The sequence below is a fragment of the Trichosurus vulpecula genome, chromosome 2, assembly GCF_011100635.1.
Source record: "Trichosurus vulpecula isolate mTriVul1 chromosome 2, mTriVul1.pri, whole genome shotgun sequence".
Classification (NCBI taxonomy): domain Eukaryota; kingdom Metazoa; phylum Chordata; class Mammalia; order Diprotodontia; family Phalangeridae; genus Trichosurus; species Trichosurus vulpecula.
The window spans coordinates 209,364,272-209,384,522 of NC_050574.1; the positions used below are offsets into that span (position 1 = coordinate 209,364,272).

General features: G+C 37.9%; 1 protein-coding gene across 1 annotated transcript in view; it reads right to left on the reverse strand.

Moving 5' to 3' along the window:
- Positions 1 to 5,658, reverse strand: part of CCDC148 (coiled-coil domain containing 148) — a 180,633-nt gene extending 174,975 nt beyond the window's left edge. Inside the window, exons 1-3 of the mRNA XM_036745621.1 lie at positions 5,611 to 5,658; positions 3,781 to 3,876; positions 3,504 to 3,682 (exon numbers count right to left, since the gene is read on the reverse strand). Of these exons, the coding sequence (XP_036601516.1) occupies positions 3,504 to 3,682; positions 3,781 to 3,876; positions 5,611 to 5,658 (323 nt within the window). The remainder of the gene's footprint in view (positions 1 to 3,503; positions 3,683 to 3,780; positions 3,877 to 5,610) is intronic.
- Positions 5,659 to 20,251: the final 14,593 nt, after the last annotated feature.

The following is a 20,251-nucleotide window of genomic DNA, read 5'->3' on the forward strand; positions in this document are numbered from 1 at the left end:
CTCCACCAAAGTGGAAAAGGTTTATAAAGAAAAAGCTGGGAACAGAAGAAAGGCTTCAGTTTTTCTGAGAATTGGAGCCATTAACCTTCAAATGGACTAACAAATAGAAAATCTATTCTCTAGGTAATATGTACCTAAAGATATCTATTGAATTTTATTGTCCTGTAGTCTCAAATACTGACAACTTGCTTCACATGATTTATGAAGTTTGGAAGGTTGTTTTTGTTTTATAAAATAGCTAACTTCATGTGAGAGCTAGCTTCATTTCTAAGGGATTTGTTAATTGAGTTATTATTACAGCAGGATCATTCTAGTACGTGAACCTTCCATTTTCTCTTCACTGTAAACATATATCTTCACCTTTTTCTCCTTACTTTTCAAACAGATTTTCTTTGAGAAATTGGTTAGAGTCACCATAAAGAGGTAAATACTGTGTTCTTCCTTCACCCCTTTCAGTATCTCTGGTAACATTGTTAATTCATTGCAACAAGCAATTATTAAGCAAGACAATGTGTTCAGTATGGGGAGCATTGTTTTTTCAATCATTTCAATCGTGTCCAACTCTTCGTGACCCCATTTGAAATTTTCTTGGCAAAAAAACTGGAATGTTTGCCATTTCCTTCACCTCATTTTACAGATGAGGAAACTGAGGCAAACAGGGTTAAGTGACTTGCCCAGGGTCATACAATTGACCTCAGGTCTCCCTGACTCCAGGCCTGGTGCTCTAACCACTGCAACAACTATATGCTCTATGGGGCATACTGATTTACAAAACAAAACAAAAAATAGTCCCTGCCCTCAAGGAGATACTAGAAAGGCACAACTTAATACACAGATAAGCATAGTACAAGCAAAATTGAGAAAAGAGCACTCACTAACACTTGGCAGAGGAATTAGGGAATCTTCAAAGATGTGACACCTCAGGTGAACCTTGAAAGAACAAAGATTCTGAGATAGGGTAGATCAGGGGTTCCCAAACTTATCTGGCCTATAGCTCCCTTTAAAAAAATTGCTCAGTGCCCCCTTGGAAACTTACTTTCTTTAACCCTTTAATGGTTTTTTTTTAATTGAAATTTGCAACATCCAGAGAAAAAACTGTAGAATCTGAAGGCAGATTGAGGCAAACTATTTGCTCTCTCTTTTTTTTTTCCTCTTTTTTTTTTTTTTGGTTTTGTTTCTTCTCTCTCATGATTCATTCCATTGGTCATAAATCTTCTCTGCAACTTGACTATTGTGTAAATAAGTTTAATGCAAAGGTTTATGTAGAATCTATATTAGACTGCATGCCATTTTTGGGGTGGGAGGGGAAGAAAGGGAAGAAAATTTGAAACTCAAGAACATGTTAAACTAAGTGCTGTAAACTAAAATAAAAAATCTAATAAAAAAAGAAATTTGCATCATTTCAAAAAATATATAAATTTTTTTAAGTCATACATCTTAAATTCAGTAACTCATTATAAATTTCTGGGGTTTTCCTGCATTGAAATTTTAATGCTGCACTTTTGTGTCAAGTAACCATACAGTATCATGTTGTAAACAAGTCATTACATGCACATATTCCTGCCTATGCATGCTGGACTTCCCAACAACGCACAACACACCCATCTGCCAACACATGTTTGTTAAGACCTGTCTATGGACTTGACCACTAATCAGTTATAACTCTCATTTTGTGTGTTTATTTGGAAAACACTGTAATCACTATGACTTTAACTCACACAACAGATGAAACATATACGAACCGTTTCTCAAAATTCTCTTCTCTGCTTTCCTTGTGCTTCCACCGCCAGCTTACTTTTATACAAGCCCCGCCAATTGCACCCAAGGATAACTACCGCCCCACCCTAGATCATTTCAGCACCTCCCAATAGGCAGTATTGCCCACTTTGAGAACCTATGGGGTAGATCAAGGAGAAGACTGTTCCGGACATGGGGGACAGTTTACGTAGATGCACTAACCTGACAAATGAAGTGTTAAGTTCAGAGAACATGACATAACCCAGTCATGAAGGTGAGTAATATGAAATAAGGCCGGACAGGTAAGTGGGAGCCAAAACACCAATGCCACTTAATGGCAGGCTAAAGAGTTTTGTGCTTTATTCTATGGTAAAGGGAAGCCACTGAAGTTTTTTGAGCAAGGTAGTAACATTATTAGACAAATGTCTTAGGAAAATTATTTTGGTAGTCACTTAGAGGATGAATTAGTAACAAGAAAGACTAGAAGCAGAGAGACCAGTCAAGTAGCTTTTAATCTTTAATTTTTATTTTAATTTTCAGCTCCAAATTCTCTCCCTCCCTCCACCTCATTCCCTACCCATTGAGAAGGCAAGCAATATGATAACCATTATGAATAAGTCATGCTAAAAATAGTTCCACATTAGCCATATTGTAAGGGGGAGAGGGAAACAGAGGAAATAAAGTAAAAAAAAATATGCTTCAATCTGCACTCAGATTTTATCAGTTCTTTTTCTGGAAGTGCATAGCATTTTTCATTATGAGTCCTTTAGAATTAGTGTGGATCACTGTACTGATCAGAGTAACTAAATCTTTCACAGTTCATTACAAATCTGCTGTTACTACGTGCAATGTTCTAATTCTGCTGAATTTACTTTGCATCAGAAGTCAATATTTTGCAGACCATTGTTAATACATGATTGGAGTTCAAAGAAGAGAGTGGGACTGTATAGTATACGCTTGGAAATAAAGATAATACTTGAACCTATGGGAGCTGATGAGATGACCAAATGAGAGATGGAGAGAGAGAGAGAGAGAGAGAGAGAGAGAGAGAGAGAGAGAGAGAGAGAGAGAGAGAGAAGAGAAGAGAAGAGAAAGGATCAAACTGGATGATCTATTGGTTTTGATCCAATGTGGCATTTCTTACATTTTGAGGTAAAGCCATTGACATTCGAGATAACACAGAAAATGATGAAATTCATAAATGAACAAAGCATTCAGCATTATACTGACAATTTACAGAAATATGTCATCCCTAGAAATGAACTAAAGCAAGACACACCTTCTGGAATATTTCAGGTATGGAAACTCTAACAGTAACTTTTTGCTCCAATTATATACATCTTCAGAATAATATAAAGAAATAAAACAACATTCTGTTTTCACTGTAAGTTAGAACTGAGGGTGCTTGCAGGTTGCATGTAAGAAATGAAATAAGTCTATTTTCCCTAATGTTTATTTGGTAATGATTACTAATTTCCTTTGGAAAAGAATAAAAATTTTTCCTGATATTTATAGTTACTGTAAATTAATCTTTGAAAAGTATTTGTTATCTAAGACAGAGCTAAAGTGGCTAGGGAATATTTGTGAAAATTTTTAGTATAGAAAATGTTTAAGCTATTACTTCAGATAAATTATTTTTAAAAGACAACCCTTTTATTATGCAATTGAATCCAATGAAAATTAAAATCAGCTTACAGACATCAACAGAACTCAATAGTGTAAAATAGCCTTCTTTTAAGAAAGGAAATAAGATGGCTACTGATTACCTGTGTATGGCATTTAAATGTTGCTCAATCTCTTCAAGTTTCTTCCAATATTCCTTTGTAAATTTAAAAAACTCCTTAAGGATTGAAGATTTCAAATCAGGATATGGGCATCTCAATGTTTGTAGCTCTAAAGGGAGTTCATGAGACTCAATTTTTTCTTCTGAAGGATGAATTAATGCCTGCAAAGGAATCCTTTATCATTCATTTAATACAAATGAGTTAATTTGTTTAATGTTAATCCCATTCCCAATTGAATTGTTATCTCCAGTATACTTACTTTTATTCCAGAATCTGCAAGCTCCTGTTCCAAAAGCATTTGTTCATGGGCAAGTCTTCTAAAAATAGTCTTCAACTGTTTTTTTACTAATTCAACCTATTTGATATTTAGTACAATTTTAACACAATGTAAATTATTACAGTTTTACCAATGATGTGATGAAACATCTAAATATAAATGAATATATAGAGACAGCTGCCCTTAGAGCTAGAACAACCTGACTTCAAATCTGGGAAAACTGCTTAACCTCTCAGGGAATCCAGACAACCTCCTAAGACTATAAACTGTCATTTGCATTAGTAGAGAGAGTTTCCTTATGAGGGACTTCATTATATTAATGAAACCATAAGTGTAGATGAAATATATGCATATATGCTTCAAATACATGTATATATATACACAAGCAAGATATGCACAAGAAATACGTATATACACATATACATATTTACATGTATATCTCTGTATATATAAATAATATGACATATGCATACACATGCACTGACATACATATTCACAAATAATGGCATTAGGAACCACTGCTATGAAACATGAGGTTTGTAAAAGAAAAAACAAGCTGCTAAGGGGTGCAGCATATAGAGTGCCAGGCCTGAAGTCAAGAAGACTCATCTTCAAGAGTTCAAATCTGGTGTCAGACACTTACTAGCTGTATGACCCTGGGCAAGTCACTTAACCTTGTTTGCCTCAGTTTCTTCATCTGTAAAATGAGCTAGAGAAGGAAATGACAAACCACTCCAGTATCTTTGCCAAGAAAACCCCAAAAAGGGTCACAAAGAGTTGGCCACAACTGAACAACAAAGAGAAGAAACAAAAAAAGAGCTTGGGAATAGAACAAAGGAGCACATCAAGTGATCCTCAAAGATGCTTCTGGATACACAGAAACCAGAAGTGAGACTTATATTCATGTACAATGTTTATGAAAATTCAGAGCAGAACCTAGGTTCTGCTCCAACAGAACCTAGTAGAATTGATTTGCTACTAGCAAAATAGACCAGGAGTTGGGAGTTGGGGGTGGGGTGGGGGGTCATCCACTCTTAAATATCCACTACTGCTGACCAATTATTCTCACTCTCATTTTCTGCATGCATTTCCAGTTATAACCCCTGGGCTTGCATTTGAATGCATGTACTATCCATGCAGCCACGCACTTGCGTTTTGTTTTATTTTTCTTTGTCCTATTCAGCTATCATGCATAGAAACAAGGGTGAAGGTACTTCCAGGTGTCCTGTAGTACAGGTAACTATCTAATGAATGCTCTGGAATCCAGGAATAAGTATCGAATTTCAAAATCTCTAGAGATTCCACAATTTCCTGAAGTATAACTAGATGCCTTTATCTTGAATGTCAGTATGGAAGATAAAGATGTCCGTATTAAGTTGTTCTAGTCACAAACAAAAATACAAACCAGCATTTTTCAAATATAAGTATGAGTCCTGACCTCTTCTATTGTCTTATGTGCATCAAGCACATTTTCTGATGAGGATAGGTTTGAAGTATCAAACAGCAACACAGATTTACATTTCAGATCTTCTTTCAACTGGCAGATAGGTTCTAGTACATTCTGTAGATATTTATTCCAGTCCTCTGATAATGCAAGTTCTATAATAGAAAGAAAAAATTTCCTCAATGAAATCCACAGTGATGTTTTGCCAAGTTTCTTTTCAGAAAGAACAAGCCTAAATTCAATTTCATTTTGTGATTGTCCTAAAATAAAACAAACAGAAATTTGTATTTTTTTCAATGAATACATGAAGTTACCATGAGTAGGATGAAAAGGATTTCCTCCTAAAAATAATATAAGAAAATTCTCACCAAAATCGGTGAGGTTGAAAAGAAATTCATTTTCAGTATTCTCTTCATCAAGAAAACTTCTAATTTCAGATTCTGTTTTACATCTGAAATGGAAAAAAGATTAGATCAATTTTTTAAAATATAACCAGATAGAATTTTTTAAAATCCCTGTTATAAATACATTATGTATAATGTGCTTTAATTAATTCTATAATAATTATACATATGACTTTTATTTATAATGAATAGTAACATATAGCTGATGTTAAAGGCTTTTCAAGTCAATTAATGCTTAAAAATGCAAAGTATTTGCTTTACATTTACATTCAATAACTTGTATAGTAAAATTTAACAAGCTTTGAATGGAAATTCCAGGATATACTAGTTTATCTTCATGCCTTAAGCCATGACGGTGATGATGATGATGATGATGATGATGATGATATTAAAGTCTGAGATAAATTCTCAGGTCTAGAATAAAAAATTGTTGCACAAAGTCATGGCCTCACTCTCTCCTGGTCTCAGTTTGTCTGAAGCAATGCCCATTCAATGACTAGGTAAGAATTGAGACAAAAAATAGCTTAATTTGCCATCACAAGAATATCAGGATGTAGTGGATGACCTTGGCATTTTCAATGTCTAACCAAGCTCTGAGTGCTCCATAGCACCTGCTTCAGCCACCTTCATGGCCATTGGAACAAATTATTCTCAAATTGCCAGGGGAAGTCTTTACATACCTGGGGTAGATGACCCCCTAACTCACTGATGGTTTTGAGGCCTGTTGGTTACCTTCAACCTAGTTTAGCCTGTCTTCAGAGACAGTTTTGTTGGGGTGTGGCTGCTGCACATATGCTACAGCTTTTTGGAGCCACAAGTGAGAGCTGTTGGAGAGGTGGACACCAAAGGTGGATGGGCAGCCCTGAAAATGGCTTGGCAAGCCCTCACACTCCTGAACACCCCATAAACCAGATTAAGAAATTAAAACAGATTACCAAGCACTGTGCAAATATATAGAAATTCAGAAACTCAAGATTGATTAGTAGTATGCTTCCAGTATCAGAACTCTGAATTAGGCACAGATTGCTTAAAAATGGGATCAATCGAAACGATGAGTCTACAGCAGGATCAGGGTGATAATTCTTCCTAATGGCTGACATGCACCAGAACTTAAGCAAGTTCATTGGTTAATCTGTCCTAGAAGTAGAGTCTCCTTTAAAATGCCTTAAAAATGAGTGGCATCTAATACCCATTTAGCAACTTGCATTTGCAAAGAGCTTTCAAATTTTTTCTTATTTGATCTACACAACAAACTTTTGAGGTAAGAACCAGGCAAATTTTTTTCTACTTTAAGGAAAGAAAAAAGATAAATTTTAAAAATGATATGGTGCCAAAGGGCATGGTTCCTAACCTCAGTCCTGAATTGTGTAGGATGAAAGAATGCAGCCTAAAGTAGAGTTCCATTTGAGCATTAGCTCATTCAGAGCTCTCCTTGATTCTTTGATGGGTCTTGTTTCAGGCTTCCCTGCCTGCCTAGAACTTTGACAATCCAGACTGTTTTGACAATGAATCTGGAAGACATTAAGAAAATATGGCTATGTACAGGAGACTGTGAGGACATACAGCTATTCATGATTCCCAATGCAAGTGAATAGCCTTGGGGCAGGCATTAGTTGTTGTGAAAGTTGGAAACCACCCTCAATGTGGTCAAAACAAAACAAAACAAAAAATCCACAGATGAAGAGCTAATGTTTTTGCTAACTGTGTGGGAGTCTAAAATTTGTTGTAACATTGAAAGAGCAGTTTAATCAGTTGCTCATGGATAGACCAAGCTAATATAATAAAAATGGCAATTCTGCCTAAATCAATTTACTTATTCAGTGCCATACCAATCAAACTACCAAAAACTTTATTTTATAGAACTAGAAAAAATAATAACAAAATTCATCTGGAAGAATAAAAGGTCCAGAATATCAAGGTAATTAATGAAAAGAAATGCAATGGAAGGTGGCCTAGCTGCACCAGATCTAAAACTCATAAAGCAGCAATCATCAAAACTATTTGGTACTGGCTAAGAAATAGAGGGGTGGATCAATAGAATAGGTTAGGTATACAAGACATAGTAGTCAATGACTATAGTAATCCACTGTTTGATAAACCTAAAGACTCTAGCTTCTGGGATAAGAACTCACTATTTGACAAAAACTGCTGGGAAAACCAGAAAACAGTATGGCAGAAACTGGGCATAGACCAACATTATACACCATATACCAAGATAAGGTCAAAACGGGTACATGATTGAGACATAAAGGGTGAAACTATAAGCAAATTAGGAGAGCAAGGAATAGTTTACCTATGCAGATCTATGGAGAAGGGAAGAATTTATGACCAAACAAGAGATAGAGAACATTATGATGTGTAAAGTGGATAATTTTGATTATATTAAATTAAAAAGGTTTTGCACAAATAAAGCCAATGCAACCAAGATTAGAAGGGAAGCAGAAAGCTGGGAAACAATTTTTACAGCCAGTGTCTCTGATAAAGGCTTCATTTCTAAACTATATAGAGAACTGAGTCAAATCTATAAAAATACAAGTCATTCCCCAATTGATAAATGATCAAATGATATGAACAGGAAGTTTTCAGATGAAAAAAATTGAAGCTATCAATAGTCATATAAAAAAATGTTCTAAATCACTATTGATTAGAGGAATGCAAATAAAACAACTCTGAGGTACCACATCATACCTATCAGATTGGCTACCATTACAAAACAGGGAAATAATAAATGTTGGAGAAGATGTGGGAAAATTAGAACACCAATGCATTGTTGGTGGATTTGTGAACTGATCCAACATTTCTGGAGAACAATTTGGAACTATGCCCAAAGAGCTATAAAACTGCCCATACCTTTTGATCCAGCAATACCACTACTAGGTCTATATCCCAAAGAGATCACAAAAAAGGGAAAAGGACCCACACATACAAAAATATGTATAGCTGCTCTTTTTGTGGTGGCCAAGAACTGGAAATTGAGGGGATACCCATCAATTGGGGAATGGCTAAGCAAGTTGTGGTATATAAATGTAGTGGAATACTATAGTTCCACAAGAAATGGTGTGAAGGCAGACTTCAGAAAAACCTGGAAAGACTTGCATGAACTGATGCTGGGTAAAGTGAGCGGAACAGAACCCTGTACACAGTAACAGCAATACTGTGCGATGACCACCTTTGTTAGACTTAGCTCTTCTGAGCAATGCAATGATCTAAGACAATTCCAAAAGACTCATGATGGAAAATACTATCCACATTCAGAGAAAGAACTATAGGTTGTGAATGCAGATCAAAGCATACTATTTTCTTTCTTTTGTTGTTTTTTCTTTTTTCTTTCTCATAGTTTTCCCCTTTTGTTCTGATTCTTCTTTCACAACATGACTAATGTGGAAATATGTTTACTATAATCATATATGTACAGCCTATATCAGATTACATGCCTTCCTGAGGAGGGGAGAGTGAAGGGAGGGGGAATTTAGAATTCAAAATCTTATAAAAGCAAATGTTGAAAACTAAAAATAAATCAATTATTAAAAAGAAAGAAAGAGTAATTTAGTAGTTGTATAGAAAGAGGAAGAAACTCAGAAGAATAAGGTGATATGTAACTTGGAGACATGTTTGACCATGAGGATTTGGAAACAGTGACTAAGGATGTAGTTGATATTTAAAGGAAAGAGAAAAAGAGAGGGCAAATGCCCAAGTGAAATGGTAAGTACTAGGGCAAATAAGGAGCTGGTGAATCTCTGCTCTGCACTGAGCACTGGTTTGAGAAGGAGTAAATGTGGAGATAGGGTAGCAACTTTGATGATGTCACTTCTTATCCCCATGAACTCTTCACCAGCAGGAGCTGAATTTGGTCCTCCAATAAGGACATGGACCTTGCCCATTAGGGTAGTATTCACAGAGGTGTCCCATAAAGTTGCTCCTCCCCCACCACCTGTGATTCAAGCACTTTCCTGAGGCTTTTCCCAGCCTCAGGTTAAATTGTATGGACTGGCACTAGTCATAGAGGGAGATAATGGGGACTTAAAAATGAAAGGAAAGCGGTGCAGGTGTTTACTACCAACCTCAGAAAGACTCAGCAGGAGTTTTGGAAAATAGACTGCCTGTCCCAAGACAAGGCTAATCTGAGTAAGGATTGAAAACAGAGGGTTGAGATCTGGAAGGGCACTTGTGTACCAACATGGGGGAATATGTGCCTGACTAACAAAAGAGCTAGAAATGTGTTCAGTAGCTTAGAGGCTTGCTGTCCCAGTTCTTTGTAACACTGTTATACTTTTCCAAGGACAGACCATGGGATCTTAGATTTAGGGCTAACGTCCCTCCATCTAGTTCAAATCCTTCATTTTGCATATGAGGAAACCAAAGTCTCTCAGACTTTTGCTGAGTAACTTGGCCAAGGCCACACAGTCCATAAGTGACAAAGCTAGGTAGGACTCAAAATTTTATCTCCTGACCCAAGGTCCCAGCTGCTTTCCATTGCACCACTAGTAATGGAAGTAGTGGTGCTGGTAATTTCAGAGGTCAAGCAATGGCTCTGAAAGGAATCCCTGAGCCAGGCTGGGAACTAATGGCCTCTACCAACAATGGGCCTGGAGGAAAAGATTAACAAAGCAGGGAACCTTAGCCTCAAGGACCAGAGGAGGGACCAAAACTGAGGCACAAAGATATGGCACGGGGCCCTTCACTGCTATTGTGAGTCATGAGGATTGTACAAGGACAGGGAGGTCAATTTTATGTTCTCTGCCTACTCAACGGGGCCTCAACCTGAGCGTGGCACTATAAAGCTGGAATAACTCTATAGATTCCTGAAGAAGGTGGGCTACTTGGCTGCCCAGTACAGAATAATAAGAAAGGTATAGTGAAACATCAGGGTGTTTGAAAAGGATCTAGGTCATTTGGGGGGCTGTAACCTCAATATGAGTCGGCATGTGATGCAACAACCCCCCAAAATTAATGTAATTCAGGGCTCTATTGAGATGTAGCTAGGTGGTACAGTGAGATAGAGCACAGGACCCGGAGTTGGGAAGACCTGAATTCAAATCTGGCCCCTGACACTTAACTAACTATGTAACTATGGAGAAGTTACTTAACCTCCATTTGCCTCCATTTCCCCATCTGTACAATGGGGATAATAATAGCACCTAACTCCCAAGGTTGTGAGGATAAAGTGAGACAAATTTGTAAAGCAGTTTACAAATCTTAAAGTACTACATAAATGCTATTTTATCATCATCATCATTATTCAAAATAATATTATGGTAAGAATAATATTCTTATTCCTATAATAATCATATAACAACAGTTATAAGAATGTGATAGGCCATATGTACACTAATGGTTAAACTGTATCTGGATTAACCGTGTTTCATTCTGGACCTCATAATGAAAGGAGGATACCTTAAGCTGGGAACCATCCAGAGAAGGACAGCCAAGACAATGAAGAGCCTTGGGTTCATGTCATATGAGAACAGGTCAAAGGAAATTGGATTGTTTAGCCTGGAGAAGAGGGGATGTGATAGCTATCTTTAAGTGTTCGAGGGGCTGTTATGTGAAGGATGGATTAAATTTGTCATGTTTGACTGTAGAGGACACAACAAAGGGCTGTGGAGAAAAGTTACAAAGAGACAAATTTAGATTTCATTTAGGAAAATTCGATGTAAGATGTCCTACCAATTTGAGTTATTCGAAAGTAGAATGGACTGCCTCAGGGTAAGTAGGCAGATGCCTCTCATTGGAGGTCATCTAGAAGAGACTCCCAAGGCATATGGGAAAATAAATTTACTACATAGCAAAAAAGAAGCCCGCAGAGAGTTAAGAAAAGTTTCTCCCTGGGTAGATGTACTCTCTCTAAGCATTTGGGTGCCACAACTGGTTTGGAGGTACCCCCCACCCCACCCCTTGTCAAGTTTGTTATAACAAGGATTCCTCTTTAGTTATGAATCAAATTAATTGGCTCTTGGGATCCCTTAGTCTAAAATTCTATAATTCTGTTAATACTAAGTTCTCTTCCTGTTTTTTCGGGGAGGTATCTCCAACCCAGCTATGGCTCCCCCAAATGTTAGAAAAAATAGGTCTACACAAGGAGAAACTTTTCTTAACTATCTACAGGTTTGAGTATGGGTCCTTTCTGTATTCTTTGCTATGTCATAAATTTATTCTCTGTAAGCCTTGGGGGTATCAGTTGCCTATAACAGGAAAATGAATAACCCCTAAGACAGAGGTCAAAACAACTCATATCAGATATTTCTAAAGATGACTTCTAGGTGGGGACAAACACAAACCAAGAGAGATTATTCACTATTGAGAAAACTCTAAGATACAAACTGGAGTCTGTTTGAGTATAGAGCTTCAGTAATAGCTCCCAAGTTATAATCTCATATCACTTTTTTGAATCAAGCATTGTCTGAGTTCTTAATATTCTGTTTGGGCAAAGAGCACCCAGGCACAGGATGACCTAGGGCACGAAGAATGTACTACTGTGCGTGGCAGCAGGATTCCAATAATACTGGCTTGTCACAAAGGCAGCTCCTCTTCTCTCCATCATTGGGGGGGTGGGGGGAGGGAGGGTGGGGTAATGGTGGAATTAGTGCAAAGCTCAGGGAAGGAACTCTGAGGATTTCAAACACTCATAGCTAGCTTCTTAAAGTGACGAAATCCCCTAGGGCAGGTCATATCATCTACTTCTCCAAATTCTGGCAGTCCTGTGGTCATTTCCCCTGCTGTATTCCAGGTGAAGAGCAGTGATACTGTAGTGCTTTGGAGACAATGCTGCTTGGTATTTAGAATGCAATAGTGCATATTTGTAATCAAGTAGATAGCCTTTGGCTGGGAAAATATCAGCATTCTGAAGTAAAGTTAGGTACTCTAATGAGGACTGGCTTTCCACATCATCATTGTGGTGAGGCTCTTTGTTGGGGCACCTGAAAAAGTTCAGGAATCTGAGAACCATTTGGGACTAGGAGGAGGTAGTCTTCATACAGATGCTGAAAAGTGGGTTGAGTGATAAATTACAACACCGATTCTGCCAGCCTGACAGATCTGAAGGACAGGCCCATATAACTGGATGACAGGCTAAAATAGCAAAGCAGCATGTGACCAAAAGGGTCACATGTGGGTAGTCTAGGGACTAACCAAAGATATAGACCATACAACTAGTGGTAATAGGTACTCCAGTGCTAGTACCATAAGGCAAGCCATGGTTAATTCTTTCAATACAAAACTACAGTTAACTAGTCCACCAATATAGTTGATCCTGGGATTAGGGGAGGTTGTGGAGAGGCAAAAGAGAATATGGCTAGTAGAAGTCAGAGATCTAGGTCCTTATGTCATGGCCAGTCCAGGTCAATGTTTTTCATATGGGAGCCTCCAGGGATGCTGATTGACTGGCCTTGTTGGTGCAGACTGTACCTTATCTCAATGGGAGATCTGAGCACTGGGCCGGCTCCAAACCAGGCTTTGAGGGGTGGAGTAGATACCTTCCCCATGTTTATTCTTTTGTGTAGCCCTCCCTTTGATCTGTCTGCTTCCTTCCCTTCCCCCGCCTCCCCACCCCCGCCACCCCGCCCCATCCCAAGTTGTGCAAAGCAGCAGGGTTTTGACTCCAGCAAATGTGGCACAGGAATTGGCATGACACACTTACAAGAGAAGGTGCCGTAGAGTAATGGTCTGAGTCAGAGGCTGAAGTAGAATTGCAGTACTGCTCATTGTTGGGCCTCCTGCTGAGTCCATTCACCCTGCTCAATAATGAGCTAAGTAAAGCCAGAATCAGCCACAAGTCCCTGCCAGCAACAGGCCAGTCGAGACTAGAAAAAGTACTGTTCCTCATGAGTTCCAGTTCACAATGGATCCTGTGTTCCATGCCCTGCACTGAAAGAGGTCCTAGGTTCCTCATTCCTGAGTCTTCAGTAAAACACTGGCCCTCCTGGAAGTGTGACTAAAACACAAAATGGAGAACTACTTGTGTTATTTGCATTCCTTTGCCTGCTATCGGGGGTGTGGGTGTGGGGTCTGAAAGATGACCTGTGTGTTTCCTATAACTCCTGAGTTCCAAGCACAATGTGTTAGGGACTGCAAAAGTCAAGGAGAGGTTACAGGTGCACCACTGAGTAGGGGATGTTTTATTATTCATTGTTTTATTTTTATTTCACATTGTTTTATTGATTCTAAGCCAAAAGGAAAGTACATGCTGTATCCAAGTATGCCCATCTTTCACTGTGGGGAGTCGACTTCATTATGCCAAGCCACATGACTAGGGATCACTAAAAAAAAAAAAAACCTGCCTTCAGTAAGGATAAAGGGCTTGTCAGAAGGAGGCACTCAATGTAGATTCCTAGTTAGTAAATCTCAGTCATAGGTACCCCGTAGATAGCAAGTCAACAGTGTCCAGAACAGGAAGGTGGAGCTGAGTCAAAGATTGCCTACTCTGAGAACCACTGAGAGAGAGAAAGAAACAGAGAGAGGGAGAGACACAGAAACAGAGACAAAGAGACAGACACAGACACAGAGACAGAGAGGTAGACAGAGGGACAGAGAGACAGAGAGAGACAGAAAAAGAGACATAGAGAGAGCTCAGTACCTTCCAAGAGTTCTGCACAATAAGATTGAGTGTAAACTGCTAGGATGTACATTGGACAAATCCAGCTATTGATTCTTCCATTCAAACAGGTTCAGGATATTTCCTAATGATATTATCCAGTAGCTGAATCTGCAATAATAGAAGCTAAATGTCAAGGCTTGCCTGGGAGTTGATGCTAGTTCCCAAAACCAGGTGTGGGGGTAGGAAAGAAAAGATCAGTAACCATTCTGGCCTGAGGAGAGGCTCAAGGAAGTCATTTCTGAAAGTGAAGAGCAGAATGTGAAGAGATGTTATCCATTGGGCAGAAAAGGAGAAATGGAGGAAAGATTGGGCTGGCCCTCAATAGGATTCAGCTCTCTGTAGGAAGGACAGCACCAAAGAGCAAGAACAAGAAGTAGTTAGAGAAAGTGCTGGATCTCAAAACGCTTAGGGAGGCTGTGAGTACCTTTCCCTAGTAGCAGTTTATTTATCGTTGCCTTGCTATGGCTTATCAGGCATATCTACCCTGAGTTCTCACCAAGGGAAAAGCAAGGGAAGATGAGCCTTGGAGAGGAACATTGTCAGATGATGCAAACCAAGAAAAGAACCACTGGGCACCCAGAACTGCAGGGACACACACCTACCGTGATTCCCTGGGCTTACTTAGGAGCATAAAAAAGTAGTTTCCTTGCTTGGTGGGAGTTGTGTAGGAAGATGAATGTAAAGAGAACTCATACTCATGCTTAAGTTCTTGAGCTGATAGAGTACAATTCAGTTACTGTCCAAGAGTCAATATGCAGCACGGAAGGAGGTTGGACCTTGGAAAGAGTATGAGTAGAGAGTGAGGGAACTACAACTTAATAAATGTATTCAGGAGAGAAAGTAACTGGGACAATACATGTCAGGACAAGTAGGCAGCTGTCATTACCATGATGCATTTTCTGGGGGAGAGTTCACATAGGAGTGATGCAGTAAACTGTGTTCAGGAGATCCCCCTACATAGTGAGCAGCAGGAAAAGATCAGTGATGAGAGACTGTTAATCAGATTTGATTTTGCACCACTAATTTACATTGGGCATTTTCTGAGCTTTTCCTAGTCCATTTGGGAACAGAGTGCCAAAAGCAGGATGGGGTGGGGTCAGATAAGAAATAGGAAGGACTATGGGGTGTCTTGGGGAGCCGGGCACACATAACTGAATAGCAGTAGTGTAGCAGAATCCTTCTGAGCCCCACTCCTGTTCTCATGACCTGTGCGGACTTGACTTGTTGCAGTTACAATGCCATCTGACCCTAAATTCTGCCTAGTCCTGTTCAATTCCTATAACCTGCACTAACTTGTTTCTCCTTGAAGCAATGCTAGGCATCCTAATCATGTCTCCCACCTGCCCCTATACCTTCACCGTCAACCACACTGGCCTTAGCTTGGTGAATTTCAGATGTGAATGAAAGGTCCTTGAAGGCAGGATCAGTTCTATCAGCTTTCTACCTCCATTGTCCAACATGGGACCTTGCCCCGGTAGGGTCTGAATAAATGCTTCTTCCTCTTGTCCCTACGGTAAATTCCCCGTCCCCCACCCCAGTTTCTTTCCTAACTCTGTCATCTCATTCATGGTTACTTTTTAATTTCAACAAACATTTATTGAAATTAGGCCAAGTTTTAGAATAACACAGGAAATTACCTGTCTCTTTTTTTTCTCATTTCTGTTCTAGTCATAAGCTTACACACATTCTGACTATTTATTATTTGATCATTTTCTCACTTCCATTTAATCATCTATGTGTCACCCTACACTTAAAGTGTTATTTTCTGTAGTGATATGTTCATATAATTTCCATCAAGCTCAAGAACAATTTAATATAGATATTAAGGGAGGGAGTAGAATATCAGAGTTAAAAATTCCTCCCTAATGTCCTCTTTTATATTTGAGTTTGCATCATTGAACACTGTAATTAAAGTTACCAAATGACTTTCCTTTTTTATCATGTTTCAGGTTAAACAGACCCTCATAAAAATTTTTCCAGTGGGTTGAAACTTTCCATTTGCATAATGGAACTTTTTTTTTGGAGGGGGGAGAATTGAAATGAGTTTGATTTAAAGATTTTTTCATGAAGGACTATATATGGGGAAAGTCAATATATATTTAAATAAGTTAAAAATAATAAACAACCTACTGAAATTTGAACTGGATACTCCACATTTAGCAATTACTTGACAGAGTAAGGAACCTTTCCCAACAGGGTGTTAAAATTTCAAAGTTGACAGTATTTGGAAATTTAAATCTGGATATGCACAATAAAAGTGCTTACTACAATAAAAGTTCTATTCTCCCACACACATTTGTACAACATTAAGGAAGTGCATGTTTAATAAAAATTTGATATCTTAAAAGCATTTATATGAGTTTTAAGAGGGTAAACATTCTTAACTCTTTCTATCATTTGTCTCTCTCTCTGGTAAAGAACTTACATTTTCCAAAGAATAAGTACAGTACAGCATTTGTCTTTTATTCTTTTTTAAATTCCTTAGTGATGATAAAATTCAAATAATTTAATGAGATAACTCTTAAACTGTGTGGACATGTATGGCAACAAACAGAGAACAAATGGATGTGTTAAATAGATTATTGTGAATATTGAAAGGATGGTCTATTTTTTAAACAACTGTAAAAATCATATTTATCTCTATTGAATCTCAAAGCCAAGTTGGAGAAATGACAGAGCTAGAATTTTTTGTTTATATTGCAACTTTAAAATTTCATTGTGACAGGCTAAATAAAACAAAGTTTTGGGACATCAGCATAATTCATTTAATGCTAATCAGGAATTCAATGATAAAATCATTGTCTGAGTTTGAACATTTAGGATTTGGTCACTTCTTACCTGATTTCATGGAGCCTTTTATACTCTTGCCACCAGACTTTCTTATGTTGTTTTATTAGCGTTTGGTCTTTAGATATTTTTGAAGTCTGCTCTGTTTTTGTGATCTAGTTTGGAGTAACAAAAGAAAATGAGGGACCAACTTTTTTTCCTAATGTGTCTTTTACAAAGAAATATTTTTAAATTTGACTTTGAAGAATATGGTAGCAACATTTTAGAATGTTACAAGTAATTCAGACTTATTCTCCCCACATTTGCTCTAGAGTGAGCTCTGTTTTCCTTTGAAAATAAGTAGAAAATGTCTCTCTCATTCCTAATTCATGCCAGTGTATTTCTCAATCTGAGGACACCTAAAATCAGCACTATATTGATTAAAATGGGAAGTAGCTGGTCTTAAATCCTGCTCAATGTAGGAAATGATGCTTTTATACAATTTAGGGAGAAGATAAAATAATGCCATTCCCCACCCCCTTCCCAAACAGACACACAAAGGTAAAAATATCCTCAAACATATGGAAAATGTCCTAATCATTTCACATGAGACCCTTGGGTTGTGAGTCAGAGAACCTAATTCTCTGGGTAGTTATCTAATGGTAGTTGGACCTTAGTTTCCCTATCTGTAAAATGAGATGGTGAGATTAGATCATCTCTAAGATCCTTCCCGCCATTAAAAATATATAATAATTTTCCAAGCATATTAGAAAAAACATAAATTAATCAAAAACATATTTCCAGATCTTCAACAAAATAACAAAAATAGAAGTTTGGAAAAGATATGAAATAAATCTTTTTCCTGTGTCCCTTATTTTAAGAGGCCATATAATCAGTGTTCTATCAAGTATCAATTGCATTAATATAATTCTATAGTGATACTTTTTCATTTTACAAAACAAATCAGAATTTGATGGAATAAGTACATTTGTTCACTTAAAGCAACTAGATGGCTAGAGTGCCTGGACAGAAGTAAGGATGATTCATTCCTGAGTTCAAATATGGCCTCAGACAATTACCAGCTATGTGACCCTGGGCAAGTCACTTAACCCTGTTTGCCTCAGTTTCCTCATCTGCAAAATGAGCTGAAGAAAGAAATGGCAAACCACTCCAATATCTTTGCCAAGAAAACCCTAAATTCAGTCATGAAGAGTCAGACACAATTGAGAGACAACTTAACAAATTAACTTGAGGAAAATTCCAGTATCCTGAGACTCATTAGTCCCTATCCTGAAGAAGGTTATGAGATTTCATAGGAACACACATTTAGAGCTGTAAGGGGCCTCAAAGGTCATATTGTACATATGAGGAAACTGAGGCTCAAAGAGGTTAAGTAACTTGCTTAAGAAAGGATCATAAAATTACAGACTCAGAGTTTGAAGAGATATTGGTGGCTATCTGAACCAACCCATTCATTTTACCGATGAGGACCTGAGGCCCAAAGAGGTTACTGGCTCAATGTCACTCAGGTAGTAAGTAGTAGAACTGGAATTTGAACCCTGGTCCTTTAACTTCCAAATCCAGTGTTCTTTCCACTATGTCACAGTACCCTCTAGGACATTTCTGACAAACAGTCACCCTCTTGGGCTTAAGGATCTCCAATGAAGAGGACCCCACCACCTTACATTCCATTTTTGGATAACTCTAAGAAGCTGTTAGGCAGTTTTTCCTTATGTAAAACCTTTCATCAAGTTATCCCTTGTTACTTTCCCTATTACTCCTAATTCCACCCTCTGGGCCAAGCAGAACAATAATTAATGCTCTGTTCTAGTGTAGAATTTAGTAACCTGAAAGCTTTCATAAATCACATTGAAGACACAGAAGCATCAAAAGGTATCTCCTAAGAAAGAACGTTTAAAAGCAGGTTATTTTTACTGACATGCACAGATAAAATCACAAATCGCCTTGACCTCAAGTTTACCTCCTTTCTGTCTTAGAAATGGAGTCAGAATTAAGGGCATATGATAACAAAATAGCTAACTGTCCACTACAAGAAAAAGCACAAAAACAAACCCAAGCCTTTCATTTGCAATTTTTCATTATTACTTTGTAAAATTGTTCTTCCCTTTTCAAGCCCAAGCATTAGCACTAACTCCCATACTAAGGAGAGATGATTCAGTCTTCTACTTCGTTGAGATGACTGAAGCTATCCAATAAAAACTCCTTCAATTTCCCTCTTCTAGTCCCCCAAAATTCTTGGTTATCACCCAACCATTCTCCATTCTCAGAAAAAGTATCCCTACTTTAAGTGGAGGTAAGTTCCTGCATTTGTATATTGATCTCTTCCCTTCTTCCTCCCACCCTTTTCAGGACCTTCTTCCTGCAGTTCTCCTCCCATCTCACATATCTTGCATGTCCTTTTTTTTTTTTCTTGTTACTGCTTTTCTTAAAAGCTCTGAATTTGGAAGTAGAGGATTCAGGTTCAGATTCTGGCTTGAATCCATACTATCTGGGTAACCTTTTGCAAGTTACTTAGCCTCCCTAGGTCTGTTTCATTATCTGTAAAATGAGAAGCTTCAATAAAAATGATATTTAAGGTTCTGTTCGATTCCAAATCTATGGTTTAATCAAATTCATTCTACTCTTTAAAAAAAAAGCCAAGCTTACCTTAACCCATTACTCCATCCTGAATGTTTAAATATGTAATACTAGGTAAACACAAAATAGGAGTGAAGCCCAAACATACCATTACGTTACTTATCTAGGAACCACTAGTGGCTCATGCCTATTCACTTTTAAAAGTGTGAGAAATGGTGGGAGGAGTTTTGTTTCCACAGGATAATGATAGCAGATTGTAAGCCTGAGGTGACTGGTTCTAATCAGAGCTGTTATCTAGCAGAACCAGGCTTCTGATCCGTGAGGGGTTAGAAGCTTGTATGCATGCTTAACAAGCTGTTTGAGGGGGACATGAGTGGGCAGTTCAGGGGGTTACAGATGGCCAATAGAGAGCCAGGTGGTATTGGGAGCCAATAAAAGGACTGGCGTTTGTCTGAGTCCTTGTACTCTCCTGTACACAGTTCAGGGAACATACCCATTTATTCAGAAAGAATAAATGTAAAATATAATGAAAACCTTCCTGGCTTTCCAACAAGTATTGTTTATTCCTAGACTAAGTATATTTCTAACAAAAGGAATTAGTGTAAGAAAAAATAAGAGCTATTTTGTAACAATGTCAAAGAAAGAAGA